This window comes from Anguilla rostrata, chromosome 18, assembly GCF_018555375.3.
Source record: "Anguilla rostrata isolate EN2019 chromosome 18, ASM1855537v3, whole genome shotgun sequence".
In the NCBI taxonomy this organism is placed as follows: domain Eukaryota; kingdom Metazoa; phylum Chordata; class Actinopteri; order Anguilliformes; family Anguillidae; genus Anguilla; species Anguilla rostrata.
Window position 1 is genome coordinate 15,126,238 of NC_057950.1, and position 17,583 is coordinate 15,143,820.

The 17,583-nt window shown below is 48.0% G+C and overlaps 1 protein-coding gene across 1 annotated transcript in view; it reads left to right on the forward strand.

The window, feature by feature from the left end:
• The window catches only part of LOC135245233 (lysosomal-trafficking regulator-like), a 34,156-nt gene extending 16,669 nt beyond the window's left edge, over positions 1 to 17,487 (forward strand). The window contains 31 exon segments of the mRNA XM_064318150.1: positions 938 to 1,118; positions 1,396 to 1,565; positions 1,699 to 1,929; positions 2,190 to 2,356; positions 2,568 to 2,720; positions 3,853 to 4,014; positions 4,556 to 4,747; positions 4,898 to 5,070; positions 5,458 to 5,667; positions 5,954 to 6,130; positions 6,258 to 6,334; positions 6,424 to 6,612; positions 6,741 to 6,886; positions 7,047 to 7,140; positions 7,242 to 7,303; positions 7,497 to 7,552; positions 7,648 to 7,800; positions 7,989 to 8,233; positions 8,709 to 8,775; positions 9,027 to 9,183; positions 9,884 to 10,024; positions 10,493 to 10,710; positions 10,999 to 11,229; positions 12,237 to 12,426; positions 12,543 to 12,679; positions 13,058 to 13,156; positions 13,300 to 13,439; positions 13,790 to 13,887; positions 14,193 to 14,349; positions 14,926 to 14,997; positions 15,344 to 17,487. Coding sequence (XP_064174220.1) covers positions 938 to 1,118; positions 1,396 to 1,565; positions 1,699 to 1,929; positions 2,190 to 2,356; positions 2,568 to 2,720; positions 3,853 to 4,014; positions 4,556 to 4,747; positions 4,898 to 5,070; positions 5,458 to 5,667; positions 5,954 to 6,130; positions 6,258 to 6,334; positions 6,424 to 6,612; positions 6,741 to 6,886; positions 7,047 to 7,140; positions 7,242 to 7,303; positions 7,497 to 7,552; positions 7,648 to 7,800; positions 7,989 to 8,233; positions 8,709 to 8,775; positions 9,027 to 9,183; positions 9,884 to 10,024; positions 10,493 to 10,710; positions 10,999 to 11,229; positions 12,237 to 12,426; positions 12,543 to 12,679; positions 13,058 to 13,156; positions 13,300 to 13,439; positions 13,790 to 13,887; positions 14,193 to 14,349; positions 14,926 to 14,997; positions 15,344 to 15,482 — 4,684 coding nt within the window. The 3' untranslated portion in view covers positions 15,483 to 17,487.
• Positions 17,488 to 17,583: the final 96 nt, after the last annotated feature.

Sequence of the window (17,583 nt, forward strand, 5' to 3'; positions counted from 1 at the left end):
ACTGGTGCATGGATGAGCTTCACCTCCTCGGGTCTAATCCAGGCTGTGTCAGTAGCTCTATAGGACAACATGCAATCTGCAACTGTGTCACCCAGAGTATGGAAGGATTCAATCAGTTAGAGGTTCGCATTTCATTGCTATCTAGTGATCCCTGTTGATCAGTTGGGTACCTGCGGACTGCATGCTGAGGTCTTCCCCCGACTTCACTTTGTCCAATCTTAGCTGTCGTTGGCAAAGAAGCAGCTGGTGATGCCACATTTTTCAGAGGAGTACGAAACTGTGATTGCAAACAGTTGGCCTTTTTTTCTGATTGGGGTGGAGAATTGGATATACATGTTTTTATATTTAAAAAAATAAATTAAAAAAAACAGTCAAACTTTTGAGGCGACATGAAATGCTTCCAGGGATATACCACCACTGATATCTTTTGGATGTTGATAAGACAGCCAGCCAGCCAGTAGCAAAGTCATGCAATGTCCATGTGATCATTGCATGTGTTTTTTTTTAATTACGTGGAAGCTGCAAGGCCTTATCAACTGCTTGTTAGCTGTCTTATCAACACTCATTCAATATCAGTGGTGATGTTTTTTTTCCCCCAGAAGCATTTCACAAGGCTTCTGAAGTTTGGATGTTTACTACCGCATCAGGCATGATTAAAGACATAAAGATGAAAGAAAGCAGATATATGGCATGGCGGTGAGGATTGATATTATGCTTAAAAAACATTTGATGATTGTCAGTATGGTTTATGGCCCAGCCCTACTGCAAGCCACTCCTAACACTGCAGGATGTTTAAAATGCTCTTTGCCTCTGCGACTGTGATTCAGGCAGGAAATGGAGTTTGTCCCTTTGAGGAGTGTAATTTCACTGTGACCACCTGCTCCTGCCTTCTGAGTGAGTTGTGCGTGGCCTGACTCTGCGTGCTGTGCGGGCTCAGGTCCGGTGTGGAGGGCTGCCTGCTTCTGATGTGCTGCGGCCTGTATGAGCTCCTGAGGGGGGCGCTGCTGCTGCTGCCAGACGGCATGCTGGACCAGGTGATGGACAACCTCATCCAGCCCCAAGCGCTCATCGTCCTGATCAACCACTCATCGCCTCTCATCCAGCTGGGCGTCATGAAGGTTCCTCCTCTCCTCTCCTCTCATCCCTCTCTCCTCTCTTCCCCGCACTGTTGCTCTCCTCTCATCCCTCTCCCCTCTCCTTCCCTCCTCTCTTCCCCGCTCTGTTGCTCTCCTCTCATCCCTCTCGCCTCTCCTTCCCTCCTCTCTTCCCTGCTCTGTTGCTCTCCTCTCATCCCTCTCTTCTCTCCTTCCCTCCTCTCTTCCCCACTCTGTTGCTCTCCTCTTATCCCACTCTCCTCTGTCAGGCTCTCATCTGCCTTTTTCTGTCCGTCTCTAGTTGCTTGATGCTTACTTCATTCGGGCCACTAAGGAGCAGAAGGAGAAGTTTCTGAAGAAGCAGGGTTTCTCTCTGCTGGCCAACCAGCTGTACCAGCAGCCGGGCTCGCAGGAGCTCCTAGAGTTCTCCCTGGAGATGCTGCTCGGCCGCCCCGTGGGGCTGGAGGACGAGTGAGTGTGGGGCAGGGTAACAAACTGTCACATGACCAAACGCTTGCGTTTCTTACCTCGACTTACTGTATCTTCATGTTTGTTTATGTATGTGTGTGTGTGTGTGTTTGTATGTATGTATGTGCGCATGCAGGCTAGATCTAGAGGATGCAGACAGCATGGACCCGTTCAGGAGGCGCTGTGTCATCCCAGTGCTGGGGCTGATAGAGAACTCCCTGTACGAGAGCTCGCTGGTGCACAACGCCCTGTACGTCCTGCGGCAGCTGCTCAACACCTGCCCCAAACTGGGGGACGTCCTGCTGGACCACGGCCTGCTGCACACGCTCCTCAACACACTGGCCACCCTCAACGGCCTGGAGAACGGGTACAGCAGCATGCAGAGTCCACCTCACATCCTCAGCCTCACACTGAACAACTCAGCTCATGCAATTCTGTCACATCATAACAAAGGATTTTATAATAATGACAATGACATATAAATAAATGTAAAAATTGAATATTGCATCACAAAAAAATGTCACTGATCCAGTGGTTTGGGTCCCACCTCTTTTTAGTGGCAATCAAAAGAAAAAATGTTAGAGGAGAAGTGTGTGTGTGTGACAAACGAGGCTCTCCTCTCTGCAGAATCACTCTGAATGAATACAGACTCCTGCTGTGTGATATCCAGCAGCTGTTGGTGGCCGTGACCGTTCACTCCTGCAGCTCCTCGGGGTCTCAGTACTTCCGCATAATGGAGGACCTGATCACACTGCTGGGCTACCTGCACACCAGCAAGGTCCAGCGCACACAGGGTGAGAGGGGGGAGGGGAGGGGGAGCTGTCCATCAGTGCTGCAGCACTGCCATCATTTACTGCCACACACGCACACACACACACATGCATTTTTGCTTGAGGATTGTTGCATCCCAAAATCCTTGCGCACTTTGCAGGGCTGAGCCCCTCTGCTTCAGTGCAGTGGCTGAATGTGTCCTTTTGTCCTCCTGTCCTTTCCGGCTGCTGGCAGAGATGGCCGTGGTTCTGCAGTTCAGAGTCCTGCAGTCTGCCATCGAGTTCATCCGAAGCACAGCCAATCAGAACCCTAAGGATGTGAGCAGTTCTGGAGACCCGCCCCCCTCTCCACGCCGTGCCCTTCAGCAGAAACGCAGGAGTATAGCTGGTGAGCCGCCATCGCCGCCACTGGGATCCAAGCACCCTCTTCACCGCTGCTCAGACACCCTAAGAAACGTTAAAGAGGTCAAACTGCTGGTCCTGAGCCGAACTTTGCTTCCCTCTGAGATGGGTCAGATGACAGAAGTTTACATTTCTTGCACAATGTGGAATTTTTTGCTGAGCACCAATGCAAATTCAACGGTCCCAAAAAATGTGACATATTGAGTTTACATTACATTACATTACATTACAGGCATTTGGCAGACGCTCTTATCCAGAGCGACGTACAACAAAGTGTATAACCATAACCAGGAACAAGTATGACGAAACCCCTAGAGAGAAGTACCGGTCCAAGTGCAGGAAACAACCGCATAGTTCAACTTGGACCCTGAAGGTTAAACTGATTAACACTAAACAACGAGAACGGCAACAACGCAGTCTATGGAAAATATACAAGCAGTAGTTAAGAGAGTTAATGCACCTAAGTCACCTACAAAACAGCTGCCTAGTTACAACCCTAAGCTTACAGTCATTTACAGGGGGGTAGGGAGGGATGGGGAGAGGTGCAGCCTGAAGAGATGAGTCTTCAGTCGTCGTTTGAAATGGGTCAGTGTCTCAGCTGTTCTGACCTCCACAGGGAGGTCATTCCCCCATCGTGGGGCCAGAACAGACAGGAGACGTGTTCTGGAAGTGCAGGTGCGAAGAGGGGGAGGTGCTAGGCGTCCTGAGGTAGCAGAACGGAGGGATCTGGCTGGCATGTAGGGTTTGAATATCTTGTGGAGGTATGCTGGGACTGATCCCTTGACTGCCTGGTATGCTAGGACCAATGTTTTAAATTTGATGTGAGCTATAACAGGCAGCCAGTGGAGGGTAGTGAGCAGGGGAGTGACGTGGGAGTGTCTGGGGAGGTTGAAGACCAGTCGAGCCGCAGCAACTGTTTAAAAAGCAGTAAGGTTGTCCAGGTGTAGCATGGCTTTTCAGCCAAGGAATCTGAGCACCTGACCATAGTCTTGGGAAGATTCCAACTCTCACCCGTGTCTCTGTCCTTCTATCCCTCCATACCACCCCCTCTGTCTGTGCTTATACCCCCCATACCCTCCCCTGTGTCTGTCATACCCTCCCTCTGGCCCTGGTCCAAGGTTCCATGGCCACGAAAGACTCCCTTTTTCCTCGAATTCCAAGGCAGCACTACTGTTCATATGGACAGATTCCACTGCCACCCCCCTTCAGTTTCCTGTCCCAGGACTCCCCCCTCCCCTCTCCCACAGGGACCACCTCCTACCTGCTTCCCGCTGACGCAGGTGCAGTACCTGAATGTGTGTAGATGTGCTGGTAACAGGACTGATTGTGTAGGGTCAGAAAAGAGCTGTTAACCGTGTTGTTTTCATCATGCTGACATGCTGAACACAAATTTCCTGCTGTAGACCTGAACATATTAAAGTAATGCTTAGAAAAGTGTCTGTTTAATGTTAACCTGTATTAGTGTCAGAATGTAGAACTATAGAGAAACCCCGAAATAATTATGTAAAATTCTGTATTCTAGAGTACAAATTCTGATGCATAGAATCTCTGTTATGTGCAAATGATTAAATGTGATTAAATTAATGTGTGCGTGTGTGTGTGTGTGTGTGCATGTGGTGTGTGTGTATGTGTGTGTGCATGTGGTGTGTGTGTGTGTGTGTGCATGTGGTGTGTGTGTGTGTGTGTGCATGTGGTGTGTGTCTGTGTGTGTGTCTGTGTGTGCATGTGTGTGTGTGTGTGCATGTGGTGTATGTGTGTGTGTGTGCGTGTGTGTGCATGTGGTGTGTGTGTGTGTGTGTGTGTGTGTGTGTGCGCGCACAGGCCGGCGCCGGTTCTCCATGGTGCAGTCGGACTCCTTGCTGACGCGGGTGCGCTCGATGGCGGGGGATGATCTGACGGAGATGATGCAACGCAGGATGAGCGAGGAGAACCCCGCCCGTGCCAGCGAATCAGAGCTTGTGCAGCGCCTGCAGAGGCTGGTGGTGCTAGCAGTCAACCGTCTCATCTACCATGGTACAGTGATCCCCCCACATTATTCATCTACCATGATACAGTGAGCCCTCCACATTTCTCCTGTAACATGATACAGTGAGCCCCCCCCCATCCCCGTCCCCCATTCACTCCCCTTTCTGCAGGGGGGTCACAGTGTCCCTTGTTTTTCAGATATCAGCCAGGACTGCTTTGACCTCCTGAATATGACAGAATCCTCTGCGCAGCAGCCTGGCCCAGGAGAGCAGGCCCTGGGGCAGAATGGCCTGGCTCCGCCCCTCACCAGCATTAGAAGCTTCCAGAAGGCCATTCTTAGGCTGATGGTGGAGGGGATGAAGATTAGTCTGGTGAGTATCCTCCGAAACCCATAAAGGTAATCTACAGATAAAAGACATAACAAAGCAGGGGTCCGCAACCCTGGTCCTGAAGAGCCACAGGCACTGGTGGTTTTCGTTATTACTCTGCACTAAATTAATCAATTAGAGCTGATTACTGTTTGATTACAGCTAGCTCAGTTCACCTGGTTACTTGGGTGCTTATTTTAAGGTGAAAACAAAAACCAGCAAAGCATGTGGCTCTCCAGAACCAGTGTTGCAGACCCCTGTGGTAGAGTGACAATTAATGTATCAACAGAATGTATGAATAGTAGTTGGTACTAAGGGCCATGTGCATGTAAGTGTGTATATGTGTGATGGCAGTAGATGGGCATGTATGTGAACACATGCGTCTCGCAGGGCGTGTCGGGGAGGGGCGGTGCTCCCAGGCAGCAGTGGAGGCGGATGTTGTGGTCCTGCAGGGACACATTTCGGGTGCAGATCGGGCGCCTCCTGGTTCATGCGCTGAGCCCTGCACGGCCACTGCAGAGCAGGAAGGAGGCGCTGGAGCTGGTGTACGAGCCCTGCCACCCCGAAATCCTGCGGGAGAGCCTGAGCCCGGGTCTGGAGGTGAGGGAGGGGAGGGTGCGGCCCTGCGCCAAGTGTGTGTGAGGGAGCAGCTTGTCTGCCTAGAGTTCAGACAGCTGCTACAGCAGAGGTGTGTGAGAAAATATCCTGTTCCCACGGCATGCTGTTTCCATTTCTTTCTGAGCCATCCTGACCACACTGAAATAATTAATCTTCTGCAGTGTGCAAGCTTGCGCAGCTGGGTGTTTATGTGTTTATGTGTTTTGTGGGTGTATTTGCACACGTGTGCGTGTGTGTGTGTGTGTGTGTGTGTGTTTTCGTGTTACAGCACGGGCCAAAGCTAGCTCTGTACCTGTACGAGCTGCTCCATGACCACAAAGGCAAGCTGAGTAAGGAGGAGCAGACAGCTGGGGGGGTCTTCCTGACGTCCCTCAAACTGTGCGGTCACCGCTGCGTCCCGCCCAGCGCCCCCCCAAAACCCGACCTCATCAAGGCCATCAAAGAGGTAACCATGGCGACTCCAACCCAAGCAGGCGGTGGGATGAAGGCCGGAGGGGGCTTCATTGAGTTATCTCTAGGGTTTCAGGCCCCTCTCACCACCTCCTGCCCCCCCCCCCCCACTTCTCCCACAGGAGCAGCTGAAATACCTGTCTGATGAAAAAATGAGCAAGGCCGCCTGGGAGAAGAAAATGGGAATCACTCAGAAAAGGTGAGAGGTTGTGATTGGCTGGTGGAGTGTGTGGGCGTGGCGAGCATTGCTCTGCTGTGACTGATGACCACGCCCCTTTCTCTCTCCAGTCTGATGCAGAGGCTGGACAGCAGGTCGAAGGACATCTTCAGGATGGCGGCGGACGTCACGCAGAATGTGTCCCTGCGGCAGGGCTTGGAGCGCAAGAAGGTGATTCAGCACATCCGCCGTCTGTACAAGGGAGACCTGAGTGCCAGCCGATTCTGGAAGGAACAAGTACAGCAACTTACACATGACAGGTGAGCAGGGAGCACACACCTTATATACCACAGAGCTTACACCTGTATCTGTTTGTTGCTGAATTTTGTGTACGTGTGTTTCAGAGCTGTATCCGTTTGTTACAGAGTTTTGTGTATGTGTGTTTCAGAGCGGTTTGGTATGACGAGGCCTCATACCCCACGTCCTGGCAGTTGGACCCCACCGAGGGCCCAAACCGGGAGAGGCGGCGCTTACAGAGGTGCCATCTCACCATCCCAAAAAAACACCTGCTGCAGGACCGCTGCAAGGCAAAGGGTATACCCCGCTGTCCGATACGGTTGTAGGAGTGTGTGTGTGTGTGTGTGTGTGTACGTGCACGCATGTGTATGCGTATGTATGAGTGCATATGTCTGCATTGGTATTATTACTGGTATTACTACGATTACTGGTATGATTAAATCTTGTCTTTGTATAGACCAAGTCAAGCCTCCACTGTCATACCTGTTTGGGGATAAAACCCGCTTATACTCTTCAACTGTGAAAGACAAAGCCACCAGCGAGCTTATCAGGTAAGACCACATCCGCCTCCCACTCCCTTCATATTGACACATCTGGCAGGGTGCTCTTGAGGAGCAGAGGTGTTTACCTGCTCAATTGAATTCATCCCCAGGTTCACCAGGCGGTGCATTAATGTGGCGCCCTCTAGAGAAACTGCAGGAGAGCTGTTGCTGGGTAAGGCCCCACTTTTTACATTTATACCCATAATCTTCCTACTTCTTTACATCATTCCAATACAGTCACCTTTCTCACCAGATAGGTAACAATATTTCAAAACATGCACAACCTTTTACGCTCACTCAGAGACAAGACGCACTCGCTGTGTTTGTCCTCAGAGACAATGTTCACTCGCTGTGTCTGTCCTTAGGGAAGTCCGGGATGTACTTTGTGGAGGACAGTTCTGCTGAAGCCCATGACACTCAGGTAAAGATGGATTGTCACACATATGTATGCAACAGCAGGGCTGTGTGGAATGCAGATGCAGTTTGGGCCTGAATCTGGGCTGTGTTTCCTACCAGGATCCCCAGGAGGAGATGGAGCCTGCCTCCTTCTCCTGGACCTATGAGGAGATTAAGGAGGTCCATAAGCGCTGGTGGCAGCTGAAGGACAGAGGCGTGGAGATATTTCTGACCAATGGCAGGACCTTTCTACTGGCATTCGACAACACCAAGGCAAGTCTGTACGGCATATGCAGTGTTTATTTTACACGTGTGTGTAGTACATGCAGTTTTAATTTTACATGTTTGTGTGTATGTGCGTATGTGTGTCTGTGTGTGTGTGTGTGTTTGTGTGTGATACATACAGTGTTTTATTTACACGTGTGTGTGACAGTAGCTGTTTCCATCCTTTCACGGCACAGTTCCGTGACACAGTTTACCAGAATATTCTCTCGTCCAACCTGCCCAACCTGCTGGAGTACGGTAACATCACGGCGCTCACACACCTGTGGAGCAGCGGTCAGATTTCTAACTTTGAGTACCTCACACACCTTAACAAGAACGCCGGCCGCTCCTTCAACGACCTCATGCAGTACCCCGTCTTCCCCTTCATCCTGAGGGACTACACCAGCGACACACTGGACCTAAACGATGCTGCCATCTACAGGTCAGTGTCGCCATCAAACCTGTCAGGCTCTCCTAGGGTCGCATCATCTGACACTATTAGGACAGTTAACACATCTGCACAGTGCAGCTTTGAGTAAAAAAAACTCATGTTCAGAGTGGCAGCTGAGGAACTTCAAGTCCGACCTCAGAACCTATCTATGAATGAAATATGCATGGAGATTCATTTTCATATGTGAAGGCAGGTACTGTGAGTCTGTGTATATAAGGCAGGCAGTGCTGTCTCCATGACTGTGCAGTGAGGCTCATTAGATTAGCACCAGGATGTTGGTTCTGAATGAGACTTAGTTCATTCTAAATTAAGAGGTCTGTATACTAGCATGGTCCTGAGCTGAGTTAATGGACAACAGGACATCTGTTCTGGGTTGGGCCTGGTGCTCTGCGCTAAGCTGCTGTTCTGGGCTGACCCTGGTGTTCTGAGAGTCTCATGTGTCAGGGTGTGTTGTGTTCTCCGTCAGGAACCTCAGTAAACCAATAGCAGTGCAGACTAAAGAGAAGGAGGACCGATATGTGAGCAACTACAAGGTACATGATGTTCACCCATTCCTTCCTTTCTGTACACAATCAATATCCTTCATCTGCGATGTGGCAGAAGTGCTTATTGGCTGAAGTTTGATTGGTTTCCATATACAGTATCTGAAACGTACACCATGGCTCTTTATACAAATACACATCACATCTGTGTGTGCTTGCATATGTGTGTGTTTTTTTTGCATGCATGTGTGTGTATGTATGTGCACTCATGTTGCTATGTCTAATGAGGACCTGTGTTGCAGTACCTGGAGGAGGAGTTTAGGAGGGGAGCTGATGAGAAGGCCTCCATGCCCCCTGTGCAGCCGTATCACTACGGCTCCCACTACTCCAACAGCGGCACCGTGCTGCACTTCCTGCTCAGAATGCCCCCCTTCACCAACATGTTCCTGGTCTACCAAGGTGACCGGATTCCTCCGTACATTGCTGCTCAGACCATGCAGATACTTTAATGATATGATTAACGTAGACCAGTGGTGTCAAACGTGCCATGGAGGGCATTGATCAGTTCATTCAGCCTCAATCTGATTAATAATAGTAAATTTGTGATTAGGATGCAGTTGTCACAATGGGGACGACTATGGTGACCGCATTGTCATAAATTCTATCTGTGCTTCAGCAGTTAAACATACTGAAGAGTAATGATCATTAAGGCAGCATTAATTTGATGACCTCATACCACGGTCATGGCAGTGCCCATGACTGACAGTAGCATCAAATACATCAGCATTGATCATAAATGCATGCCTGCATAGATGTAATTGATTTTAAGGTTATGATAATGTCAAATTTCATGTGAGACTAGATTTGCTGTGTTCACCAGTGTCTTCTGTGACCTGGTTTTAAAGTGAAATATCCAGTATTGTTTGTTGCTTTTTATGAGTGGCTCAAGTCATTACACATCCTGACTCAAATGTGTGGGATCCCCAAGCCTTAATCTCAACAACTCAATCCCCCTATCCCTAACACCCCTATCCCCCTAAACTCAAAATCTATATCCCTCTATCCCCAAACCTGACCCATCCCTGGGATGTGGTTCATTGCTGGGGTGAGTTTAGTGTCATTCAAACGCTTTAGCATTTTGTTCTGCATAATTGAACAGACCGCAGCTTTGACATCCCAGACCGTACCTTCCACTCTATGGATACTACATGGCGCCTGTCCTCCTACGAGTCCATGACTGACGTCAAGGAGCTCATCCCGGAATTCTTCTACCTGCCTGAATTCCTGGTCAACAGAGAAGGTACTGCAGGAGCGCAGCAGTGGCCAGTGAGATGGAAAACATCCTATTACAGGGATGGTGTGCCTGAACCTGTTCCTGATACCGGTGTATCATGTTCAGCTAGCAGTTTCTTCCTTTTTTCTTAAATGTGTCTGCTGTGTTTGCGTAGCACATTAAATCATTACCGGTTTATAACAAAAAGATTGGAATCAGTTGTGTTTTTTATTATTACTGGACACAAAATCATTTTAATATTATTTTAATTATTGTCTAAAGTGGCATACTTGCCTGATTGAGTAAGTAGAATAATTTGTTTATTGAATGATCATTAAATACTTGTGATAATACACCCAGGACAATCCTTTGAACTTGCTTGGTTGGGCTGAATTCACAGGAAGAAGAATCAGCCCTCCAGACACTCCGGTCCCAGAACAGAGAAGCTAATGGGCCCATCTGTCTCTCCTCTCTTCATTCCTCCTGTCCCCTCAGGGTTCGACTTTGGCCTGCGGCAGAACGGGGAGCGTGTGGACCATGTCAGCCTGCCCCCCTGGGCCCGGAACGATCCGCGTTTGTTCGTCCTGATCCATCGGCAGGCGCTGGAGTCGGAGCAGGTGTCCCAGACGCTGTGCCACTGGATCGACCTGGTCTTTGGGGTTAAGCAGAAAGGCAAAGCCGCGATTCAGGCCATCAACGTCTTCCACCCCGCGGTGAGAGCCAGCCCACAATGATCTAACGTGACAAAACTTCCACGTCGGGGGTCCGTTTATAGCATGCACACGCAACTGCACTTGAGTGGATCCCACAACAAATTTCAACAGATTTTAATCAGATATCAATCTGGTCAAAGAATTCCACCGTCCGGTACAAAAGCTTCTTCAATAGGGAGGATCAGCTAGTACTTTTACATTTAATTAAAATTCCTACATGTGTGTTTGTGCATGCATGTGTGTACATGTGTGTGAATGTGTGTGTGTGTCTGGGCATACTCTCTGCAGACGTATTTTGGGATGGACGTGTCGGCGGTGGAAGACCCGGTGCAGCGGCGGGCCCTGGAGACCATGATAAAGACGTACGGCCAGACGCCACGGCAGCTCTTCAGCAGCACCCACATCAGCCGCTCCGGGCCCCACCTCCTCCCGGAGAGTGAGCTGCCTGCTGCCGTGGGCCTGTTTGTCCAGCGGGCCTTCAGAGAGAGCAAGGAGCCGCCCAGGGAGGTGGTCTGCCAGGTATGAGTGTAATGTGTACAAGTGTGAGGGAGTTGGAGTTTTGGGAGACCAACCGCGACTGAACAAGGGGTTCTTTAAGCTATTAACCAGAGGTAAAATAGCCACAAAGTCTCAAGAGACAAGGGAAAGGAAAACAATACTCCTTAGGGAGAGTATCCTAAAGAAAAGCTCTACACAACCCACGTACTGGGTAAAAAAGAACTAAGGCTTAAGGAGTATGAAAATAAAACAAAACTGCCGGAGCAGAAAACGGGGCAACTCAAAGAAAACAGACCTCGAACCGAGGCTGAAAAAGTAAAACCCTAAAGAAAGAATACTGAGCTTAGATTGTGGCACTAACTTGTTGCCAACAATCTAAAAAAGCTAAAGACTGTTGTGCTAATTTTATAGCCACAACAATCCAATATCGCAGCTCAATCCTATACCTTTACCTTTACCTTTACCTCGCTTGACAGAATACCGGCTCTCGTGCAACATAAGTGACACTGAAGCAAAGCTTATCGGCTTGCTCAGGGTTTAAATAGAACACCAACAGGTGCAAATAGTAAAAGGAAATTTGCACGTGTATAATTCAATCAACTCAAATGGCCGTAATAACTGAAGAAAAGGTGCATGAAAAAACCAATGGCCGTAATAACTGAAGAAAAGGCGCAGGAAGAAAAAGAAATGGTGGCATCAGCCAAAACCATGACAACAAGACAATGGTTAGCGTGAACTTAGCCTAATATTCATCATTACAGCTGCATGAATACAATGGGTGTGGGCTACGTCAAAATCGTGGAAGCCCAAAAACAAGAAAGATTTCCAAGCTGAATTATCTTAATATAAATGTACTACACTATAAGCATGATATTTGTACCAGGTGTGTGGTTGTCAAAAAGAACAAACGAACATTGGCCTCTATGGAGATGCGCTGTCCAGTGACATGCTGCCTCTGTATGGCTGACTGCAGCTTCGCTGGGTTAAGGAGGGCTGTGATGGTGTGATCTCTCCTCCCCATGCTGCAGAGCCCCCTGCCCTGGATCAAAGGGCTGAAGTGGGGTGACTACGTGGGGTCCCCTTCTGCCCCCGACCCCGTGGTGTGCTTCAGTCAGCCCCACGGAGAACATTTCGGCTCCCTGCTAGCCCTGCCCACCCGGGCAGTCTGCGGCCTGTCCCGCAACTTCTGCCTCATGATGATCTACAGCAAGGAGCAAGGTACCTGCAGTGCCCCGCCCACAGGGTCATGCCTATACACTGCTCAGAGGGCCACACCCACAAACCACCCACAGTGACTCGGGCAGAGTGTGGCTCTTACAGTTGTGTGCTTGCAGGTGTGCGGAGCATGCACAGTACGGATATCCAGTGGTCGGCCATCTTGAGCTGGGGCTATGCTGACAACATACTGCGACTCAAGAGCAGGCAGAGTGAGCCGCCAGTCAACTTCATCCAGAGTTCCCACCTGCACCAGGTGTGCCCAGCCCTAACACCCCCCCCCCCCCACCCACGCCCACACACACACACACAGGTGACCCACAAACACACACACACACACACACACACATACAGGCACATGCACATGCACATACACACATCACACTTACTCTTACAAATGCTGTAAAATGGAGTGATGTGTTTATTTTCTTTTGTTCAGTTTGTCATGAACAAGGTCAGTTTTTGATAACCTAACCACAGTACAATGTGGCCTCTAGTGCCAACTAGTCTTCTGCAGTACATACAAGGGCATTCCCAAATTCAGCGAGCAGTGTTCAAACCCACATATCTCTCTCTGTCTATTTAAATCAGTCCATCTCTCTCTCTCCTCCCTCCCCTGCTCTCTCGCCCTCAGGTCAGCAGTTGTGCTTGGGTCCCTGACAGCTGCCAACTCTTCACAGGCATTAAGTGTGGAGTGATCATGGCCTACCACTGCGGCTTCACCAACACCATGGTACATTTCCACGGCAACCCTCTCTCCCATTTGACAGTGTACTTCTAGGACACCCCAGGTGTGAAGGGTGTAGTCCCCCACTAACTTGTGGGCATGTGAATGTCTGCGTGTGGAACTGGACGTGTGTGTGGTCTCTCCTGCAGCCCTCAGAGATGGAGGTGGACTCCCAGGTGCACCTGTACGGCCACACAGCAGAGGTGACCCACCTGTTTGTCTGCAAGCCCTACAGTGTGCTCATCAGTGGCAGCCAAGATGGCACCTGCATCCTCTGGGATCTGAACAGGTGTGTGCTCTTCTCTCTTCTGAGAATTCCTTAGCACCACAGTAAGAGCAGGTAATGTTATTCCTCGGTCCAAACAAAAGTCAAAAGTCCACAGGCAAAAACCCCAAGCTCCAGGGGCAGTGTGTCATCTCTCTTCCTGGCACCACAGTACATTCAAAGACTAGAGTTCGGGAACAAACTCTTATGGACGGATGAGTTGAGTACGAACCTCCTTTTCTTACATACTTCAAGTAAATCCGTAACACACGCTTTGGATGAGGATGCAGAAGTGTCAGCTGTAAGAACAGAAGCTGTCACAGGCTTAGTGTCTCACGCCTCATGGTGAGAACCATGTGTTTCCTCAACCCCAGGTTATGTTACATACAGAGCCTCATGGGGCACAAGAATCCTGTCACAGCCGTGTCTGCCAGCGAGACCACAGGTGACATCGCCACTGTATGCGACTCAGGTGAGTTATTTAGTCGGGAGGAAAAAATCAACTGCAAAGCAATTACCAGCTCTGATGTGAATAGTTTATATGTTCACGGGTTGGCTGGTCCATTGGCTGAGCACAGGGTCACTCACTTTTTAAAGCAGTTATTTAAAGATTTTAATGAACTGTAACCAGCTTGTTAGTGGAAAAAAATAATGTGGACATGACTGATAAAAAAATCCTTTTGTCTTAATATTGCACACTGAACACTATTAGCCCTCACCCTGCCCCACCCCATGCTTCAGAAGCATTAGCATCTTGCCTGTTCCCTCTTTTACCAGCAGGGGGCGGCAGTGACCTCCGCTTGTGGACGGTGAATGGAGCCCTTATTGAATTGGCTCACTGCAGAGAAACCATCCACTCTCTGGCGTTCTCCAATCAGCCAGAAGGCATGTCCGTCAATGTTATCGCCGGGGGACTGGAGAATGGTGTCGTCAGGTACAGAATCCTCTGACTATCCCCGGCAGGAAAAGCACATAGTCATCAAACAAGAGGACCATCTCAGGAGATCGATTTCCAAGCACCAATCCACTTACACCCAGTGGCTGGTACTGTTAGATGTGTTAGAAAACTCTCTTAACTTAAACGGTGTGACCTACTGAACCACACAGTTTGGATTAAAACAGAGATCAGTGCCAGTCTGTATTGTATTTGCACTGAGAAGTTAAAGTCAGTATGCTGAATGCACAGTGTGGTGGAACTGTTCCTAATGGAATTTTCACTCAGAGAGAATATCTAAAAATATGAGAATATCTAGAACAGATATGAATAGATTCTTATGCTTATGCTACATTCACATTAGCTTCAAGAGAAAGTGGAATATAAGAAGCCTCTTTTTATATAAGCTTCTTTTATAGTTATATCTGCATGTATAAATATAATATAAATGTTATATTTATATATCATTCTACCTGCGGTTAATCGGCCCCTTAAACCCTCGTAGGCTTAATGAATTAATGTGCACGGTAACACTGCATTAATGTGGTTTTAAAATCCCTCTCCTCTCTCTCTAAGACTCTGGAGCACTTTAGACCTGAAGCCTGTCAGAGAGATCACTTTCCCCAAGTCCAACAAACCCATCATCAGGTAAAATGCGTTTGTGATTCACACGCTATTTAGATGCAGGGAAATCAACATACGCACATATATACACCTAGTGGTCAGTGTATGACCATATGGCAATAAAATTCCTCTGCAGTTTATATAAATATTGTCTCCTGGAAAATTCCCAGCTGGCAGTATATGAACCATGTCAAGTACAATTAGAATAAATTAAAATGGGTCTGCACTCAAAACAGATGTACTTTGCAATAAATCTATCAACAAAATGGCAATGAGAAGCTACAGGCTGCACCAGATGGGTTTTGATTTGGGGCCAAGTGTAGCAATGCTGCTTGACTGCTATAAACTGTGCTGGTCTGCACTCCCCCAGCCTGACGTACTCGTGTGAAGGACACCACTTGTACACGGCCAACGGCGATGGCACGGTGATGGTCTGGTGCCGGCGGGACCAGCAGCGGATGAAGCTCCCCATGTTCTACTCCTTCCTCAGTAGCTACGCTGCTGGTTGACCTCATGTGCTTCCCCAGAGACACCAGGGATTGTCAGAACATGTGCCCAACCCAGCGGGAGCTCTACTGGGCTCTATAAGCCAGTCCCATCATTCTAAAAGAATGAGAAAGCTAAGAGAGATGTGTACATATATGAATATAAGAAATCTGAATGTATTAAGATGTATATATATATGGAAGGGAGTTGTTCACAGATTCTGGCTGGGGGATTTGATGCTCAGATGGTGCTTCTTCAACCTGATCTCAAGTGTTTCATCAGACTTTTTTCATTTGTACATTTTTTCCTCCTGTGACTGTTTTTTCTTTTTTGCCACGAAAGTGGTTCAAATGTATAGCTGGCTGGCTCCATTTTGATTTGTTTTGGAGTATGTTCCCTTCTAAACTGCTACAGACTGGCTTTGCCAGACAAGGGTGCTGTTACAGCTGCTGCACCCTCTGACCTCTCTGAGCCTTCTGTCCCTCTCCAGTCATTATCCCTCTATGATAAAGCCCACTAAGGCTCTGTGGCTGTCATCTTGTACAGAAACTAGACCCTGCGTAGCCACTTATGTTTCTGATGTGATGTCACAGAATTTGGGCCCCTGTGTGTTATCTTGTGGCATGCTGGGTACTCGTGCCAAGGGAGTAGCTACAGGGTGTGTGAGATAAGATAACCTGAGATATGCTTTATTGAATCCTGTGGGGTAATTTACCCTCTGGACTTAACCCATCTTGGCTACTTAGGAGCAGTGGTTGGCCACAATGCAGCACCTGGGGACCAACTCCAGCTGTGAGGCCAGTCCCTTGGTCAAAGACAATGGCAGGAGTACAGCTAACGTGACATGCATGTCTTTCGGCGTGGGAGGAAACCGGAGTACCCAGACAAAAACTATGTGAACACGGGAGAACATGCAAACACCATGCAGAGAAGATCTGGCCAGCTGGGAGTCAAACCCATAACCTACTTCTTGCAAGGCAACAGCGCTAACCACTGCACCGCTGCATGTACAGTGCAAACTGTCACTTATCCTCAGTGTTTTACTCCGGAGACTGTTACAAGTGTCTCATTAAAATCATGAGGAGTCAGAGCAAAATTGCCCTCTTGCAAGACAGATTTCTTCCCAAGGTACAAGTAATTTTACTGGAATGGCTCAGAAGAGTGCTAGTCTTTCCTGTGTCCCTTGAAAACTGGAAGCAGTAGAATGAAATTCTATTTCAAATTTAAAATCCGCTTTCAACTGCAGAGGACATCGGAGGATCTGCAGAGAACCAATTTTTGATCGGTGTGACTTTCCATACTGCCCTGGCCGTAAATCCTTAAATGTTCTTTCCTTTACTCTGGATTAAAGTAGTCATGTTGTTTGTTAGGTTAGAGGATGTGGTGGAGAAAAAAAATCAGGGCTGAAATCACTTGTGGTACCATGATCCCTGCATTTGCTGCTGCAGTATAATTTCACATTTAGCCTTAAATAATTTGTGTTGGTAGTTCATAGGATTGCACATCCTACGTTTCGTGTAATGCTTAAAAACTACTTGAAAGGGAGAGTTCTTGTTGTGTCATGCTCACAACAAGTATTTAATTTTCCAGTGAATTTTGTAATGAGTTTATGCAGATTTACATAATGCTTCTTTAGCCGGTTTCAGTAAAGTATGAAAATAATATAACTGGTGCCTTTTCAGTTTTTTTACATGGACTTGTCCACCCAAAGCTCTACATGTTTACAATGTGTCATATGATCAAAGGCTCTATTTCTGTATTTGTATACATGTACATATAATCTCCCTCATGTTTCTCCTTATGTCTGTATGTTGTGTGTAATGCAATGGTGTGAAAAGCAGTGTGTTAAATTAATATGTTCTACAAATGTTATTGGGTTACAAATACTTACTGCAAAAACAGAATTTGAAATGTTTTCAGAGGACCATTGAGAAGGTTTTTGTTGTCGGTTTATTTATTCTTTCTTTGTTTGTTGAATCCATTGGCATGTGAGTTCATGTAGCTGTCAATACACATTTCTATTATGAATTCATGTGTTATTTCTTCCTGATTATGGGAAAGGGTTGGTCAAATTTAGGACCTGTGGGTACAAACCAAGAGATGAGTACAGCAATATATAATATA